We start from the raw sequence: 6,000 nt of genomic DNA, 5'->3' as shown, positions 1-6,000 counted from the left end.
TATATTTGAAATTACTGATTTAAAAATCTTTCTCATGTCACTTTAATTTTTAAATGGTGTGAAAATGATCTACTAACCTCCCTTTTTACATGATGAATTTAATTCAATTTAATTCAGCTTGACTATTTCTGTAAGAAGAGTATTAAATTCACTCTAGGGCAATTTTTAGGTTTTTTTTTGAAAAAATACATTAAATACGTTTCACCCATGAACAGGTACAAAACAACTAGAACCAAAAGAGACCCAAACCCAGAGGAAATTTCATTAAATAAATTTATTTGTTAAAATAATTTAACTCCAAATACAACTGTTGAATTTGCATTGAGTTATAACTACAATTCATGTTTTAATTGAAATGTCAAGGTTTAACAACTGACATTGTTACAAAACAATAAACTGTTGTTCAATTTTAAATGGTCAGTTGTATTAGAGCTCAACAATTAACTGTGAACTATATTTATCTCTGGGAAATCCCAAATCAATAAGGATAAGTCTGTTTCCAAAACCCACTGCAGTCATTCTTGAAACCCTGATCAAGATTTAAGAGATGCACAATGACACGTTAAAAAAAAAAAAAAAAAAAAGACCCCCATAGTCTTTAACATTTGATTGGCTAAGGAGACAATTAAAGCTTACCCAAGTGCTAACACAAGACTACTGAGAAGAACAAAAAACTACAAAACAAACAAAAAACCAATGGCAACAAGCAAAATAAGCACTTTCATATTCATACATATAGACAATACCCCCAGTGGGCAACTTCTGAAAACAAACAGCAGACACCCTTAGGCAACATTTCTTTATACAGAAGAGCAAATATCAGTAGTTTTACCACAGAAAAGTGATGGCAACTGTAGCGATCAGAGTCAAAATTTCAGTCCTAATTCTACAAACCAAAGGAGAAAATCATCAAAGCACCTTTCAATAGTTTAAGGAAGATTTTATGTAATACTTTTGATCAGATGCTGGCTTGTTTTGTATAAGTTGAACAAAATGAAAGGCATCAGTTACCATCACTATCACAGCTTAAAAGAACCAAAAAAAAAAAAGTTGCAATATAGAACGAAAAAAACTTAAAAAATGCTGCCTTTGTATAAAAGTAAAACGAGATGAAACAGAAAAAAAAGAAAACCTTATCATAGTAGCTAAAGAAAAAGTGGGTCTTTGGATCAAACCATAACATTTTTAAGGCATGTTAGAAAAACTTTCACTTATCTAGTTGCTAGTCTGATCAGGGCATAAAATAAATAGTGACCCAAGGTCACCAACTTTTAGCCACTATTATTTCATGTGCCAACAAATTTCATCTTCCTGTTCTTAAGCTTTGTATTAACGTCTCAACAAACACATTCATTCAAGCTGAGTTATATCCATACCAGATGAAATACCAACAGTAAGAGCACACAAGCAGTTTCCACATTTCTGCGTATCTTTGATGCTTTGTCACTAAATATTCAGGGCTGCGTGGAAACACTGATCAGGCAGCCAAATCAGTTATTAACATCTTTACAGTAAAAAACCACCTTATTGTCTGACAAACACGTCTAACTAAAACCCAAATTTTTAGATAACCTTTTCCACCTTATATCTTGCCATACCTTTCATATTATTTAACTTTTCTTGTCTGCATAGCAATCCACAATGTAAAACTGTAGAATCTTTATAGATGTTTTTAATATGTAATCTGTTGCCATAAATTGCTACCAAATATGGAGTTCTAAAAAACAGAATCATTCTTAGAAGTTACAGGATTCAAAAGTCAAACAGTGCACTAACAAGTATTTCTAATTCAGTTGATAAAATCATACTTCTTGAATCTTTGATTTCTCCACGTGATCGAGTCAAATCACCTTTTACGTGATGAAATTTATTTCAATAAAACTGGTCAGAACTTTCTGTCCTATAAACAAGGTGCTTCATAATTGGGGATCATAAAAAAAAAAAACGATACTGAAGAATGCAAATATTCACAGTTCAAAGACTTCTGACAACCACGGCCTGGTTTTACCCACAGATCTCTGTTTTCTCATCTATGAAAAGGACTATCCACCTTTTTTCTCTCCTCTAACCTTAATGTCAGGTTACTAAACACTTGGGGGGCTACCAATGATTTCAATAATGTATACAAACAAATAATTTGAAAGAAAAAAATGGTTTTGATACGCTATATTCTGCAGTACAGATTCTCATTATAGGCAATTGTCTCTGACTTGTGCCAAATTCGTAGGAACAATGGACACACATGCACACGCAAACATACACTCTTCGCTCAGTTACACACATAAGACCCGAGCTTACTTGCACAAGCGCGTGAAACCAACAACATGTGGGGCGGTATGTAGATCACAGGCTCAGTGATACTGCAGTTCTGAAGGCCAAATTTATCTCCAGAGGATCAGCTCAAGATACGCTCTTCAGCATTTGTAACTCTGAAGTTAGTTGAAAACCCTTCTGCACTTGATTGTAAAACTTATGAATAGGTTTTTCGTGTGCCTTTAGTCATGCAAATGATAAATACTTTACGGCTATGAAAACCAAAAATGTCAGAACTTGAGCACCTTTTCAAAACAAAATATTCACTCTAGCTTTATTTGCCACTTCAGTAATCGGGGCAAAATTGTTGTAAGAAAATCTTTATATAATTCTCCAGGAAAATTAAAGGGTGTTTTTTTTTTTTGTCTTTTAACTTCCACTCTATAATTTATGTTCTACTTTTAAGCCCAAATTATTTCTCTTGGTTATTCAATTTTTTAAATGCCTGCGATAAAGCTCTGCTATAGAAAACTTGATTTCGAAAGCAGGTTAGCCGAGAATCACACCACAACCATAGCCCTTAAAGGCAAGAAGGAATTTGCTGCTTTAACGAACGTAAAAATGCAAGATATCTGTACTGTCTTGTGAGGTTTCTGCAAACGGGAACATGTGGATGCAACATGGCTTCGTTTTCCTTACATGATGGTACTAGTTAATCTACTAGAACACTTCTCGTTAGTAAGGCTACACAATCTCTTTCCGTCACAGTTGCTTCCTTCTTGTTCAGTAAAGTAATAAAGACCATCCCTGCTTAGTTAACAGAGGGTGGGTTTGGGGTTTTAATTCGGCTCAAACCCTTGTAAGAGTCTCCACTTTCTGGGCAAAGCAGGTGATGACACATTCTAACACTAGGCTGTATTTTTACACAACCTGTTGTGACTTTTGCTCTATCAAGGACTGATGTGTGAGTTAGTTCCGTGTCACAAATTAGGATAACATCTACAATTAAGCATCGATTTTGAAAAACAAATATGTCAGCTGAGCAAAGAATCTCTCCCTGTAATGCTGTTGGCAGGTCAGCTGTTGTTATCTTACTTGACGTGATACATTGGTTAGAAGCACTATCTCAGTTCCTGAAATTCAGTACTCTTGTAGGAAAATATTTCTCCTTAATTTTTTTTTTTAACAGAAGACAAAATATTTTAATTGTAAGTGGTCACAGGAATTCTTCTGGTTTCTTGCCCGTGATTATTTTTAACATATACCATAGTTGCTTCTGTCAACTCAGTGACAATGCAATGATAGCTTTCAAAGGAGAACACTCTGTAGATCGACTTGGCTATGCCTGAAGCTGCAGGTGCCTAGAGAAGACTGAGGACCACGGTGAAGACTGGAGTTACTGAACCCATATGTTACTCAGAGACATCAACTGACCATCACTGCTCCACTCTGAACAAGGACGGCTATTTCACTGGAGATTCACACCACACATCCTGCAAGCTCCACTGTTGAGCAGACGAGGTTGGTATCGCCTACGATTCAGGGCAGCTCCTGACCAGGACAGCCACGTGTGAATGCTACTGGATGTTACATGCAGAACAGCACGGGTCATCCTTGTCGGGCTGCGCGGCATAGTTCATTTGCCTCACAATTTCTGCAAAGAGTTCGTCCACCATTGTTTTACTCTTGGCAGACGTCTCCATGAAGGGGCAGCCCCACTCTTCTGCAAGGGCTCTGCCTTCACTGGAGGACACTTCTCTCTCACTTTCCAGATCTACTTTGTTCCCGACCAAGATGACTGGCACCTTCTCATACCTACGAGAGAATAAACAAAACACACAGATGTTGGAGAAGTTAGCATGAAGTTAAACAGGTAAAGTGTATTTTCTCTATATTCTACTACAAATATACTTTTCAGTTACATGAAAAATTATTTGCTCCAGTTGGTTTGACATTTGCCAGAAGGCATTTAGAAGCAGCTCTCATAGTAGGTCATAAATGGGTTTTTCAAAATGATGTTTTAAATTAATCAATTATACATCTTTTAAAATCAATTTACCTTTCCAGATATACTTGGAAAATTATTCTCAGAATCTCAGAATAAATCCCTTTTTATGGATTAATTTAAACTTTTTTCATTATAAGAGCTGCTTACAAAAATTCAGATGATGAGGTACTAGCTCTTGTGACTAAACGAATAATTTATAATTTTATATAATTTCAGCATTTTACTATGTTCTAGAAGTATACAAAACTGATCTTGTTCTAATAGTTCCTAAATAAGAAAAAAGCTAGTAGAACTCATTAGGATGAAACCCACCAAACACAACTACACTCTATCCCTTTACACAAACTGTTATAGATTAGCCTGTTGAAAGACAATCACGGTTCTTTTCAGCCTGACATGGACTTAAACATTCCAATCATTAGCTTTATTTGATGTTACCACTTCTTTTTCTTCCTAACTAGAATCAGTGTGCTACAGACTAAATGTGTGTCCAACCAAAATTCATATGTTGAAACCTAACCCCCAAAGTGATGGTGATGGTATTTAGGTTGGGCCTTTGGGAAGTGATTAGATCATGAATGGAATTTGTGCCCTTATAAAAGAGACCCCCGAGAGCTCCTTTGCCCCTACAGCCAAGTAAAGACATAGTGAAAAGATGACAGTGTATGAACTAGGGAAGTGGGCCCACAGCCGACACTGAACCTTCCAGAGCCTTGACCTTGGACTCCCCAGCCTCTAGAACTGGGAGGAATAAATTTCTGTTGTTTAAGTCATGCAGTCTATTGTATTTTTGTTACAGGAGTCAGATGGACTCAGGTAAGGTGTCTATAAGTAAAGATGTTTGGAAAAAAACTAATCTAATAGACAAAAGATAATATGAAAAGAACAAAGAGGTCCTAAATCATTTTGGTACTAAAGATGATTCTCTCTACAATGATTACTCATGGTGTAAAAATACATGGTGCTACTGTGTATGTTTATTCACTATTTGTGTTTATGTTTGTTCTAAGCAATGTTGCTAATACATTTGTACTTTATACATCATTTTAAAAGCTTTTTGTGATTTTAGGATAAATCAATACCTGTGTCTGTACTTACCCCTGAGCAGGATGCATCTCTAATTTATAAAGGAAGCAAACTGCAAACCTGCACACAAGGGATAACAAATGTGACTAGATACAGCTAATCCGTTAGAAGAGAAAGCTACACATAGTCAGGATTTGCTAAGGCAGGATTTGTAGAGCGTTTTTATCATTCAGGAAACTGAGTAACAGGCTGGCAGCTAATGTTAGTGACAGTACTTCCACAACTTCATCATCCTCGTGAGATGGTTCATCTCTACTCACCCTAATTTATAAAGCAAACTATATTCCCAACAGAGTCTCTCTGTTTTCCTTTGGCACAAGATCAAACTGAGAATGGTCTCAACAACAGGGCACGCTCCAGGCAGTGTGCCCCTTAGAAATCCGAAATACACAAGCAACTTCAAAATGAGTGGGGACAGTGGGGATAACAATATCAAAGGTAAATCCAAGATTTGGATATTATCATTTTGCTAGAAATGGATCTGGACAATTCCAATTTTTATCAAAGGACTTTCCATGCATTTACTGTATTTCAGTGGTGCCTAGGCTTTCTGATCTCAGATCATACTGAGAGCTCTGAACATATGACACAGGAGTTTTTCACATCTTCTAGGACCCTCACATACAAACAATTACGTGTACTCCTTGGCCTCT

The 6,000-nt window shown here is 36.2% G+C and overlaps 1 protein-coding gene across 1 annotated transcript in view; it reads right to left on the bottom strand.

Moving 5' to 3' along the window:
* Positions 1-525: 525 nt before the first annotated feature.
* Positions 526-6,000, bottom strand: part of RAP2A (RAP2A, member of RAS oncogene family) — a 40,324-nt gene continuing 34,849 nt past the window's right edge. Inside the window, exon 2 of the mRNA XM_079902857.1 lies at positions 526-4,068. Coding sequence (XP_079758983.1) covers positions 3,831-4,068 — 238 coding nt within the window. The 3' untranslated portion in view covers positions 526-3,830. The remainder of the gene's footprint in view (positions 4,069-6,000) is intronic.

Source organism: Stenella coeruleoalba (assembly GCF_951394435.1).
Source record: "Stenella coeruleoalba genome assembly, chromosome: 18".
Classification (NCBI taxonomy): Eukaryota; Metazoa; Chordata; class Mammalia; order Artiodactyla; family Delphinidae; genus Stenella; species Stenella coeruleoalba.
The sequence above is the reverse complement of the archived record's forward strand: the minus strand, read 5'-3'. Positions and strand labels throughout refer to the sequence as shown.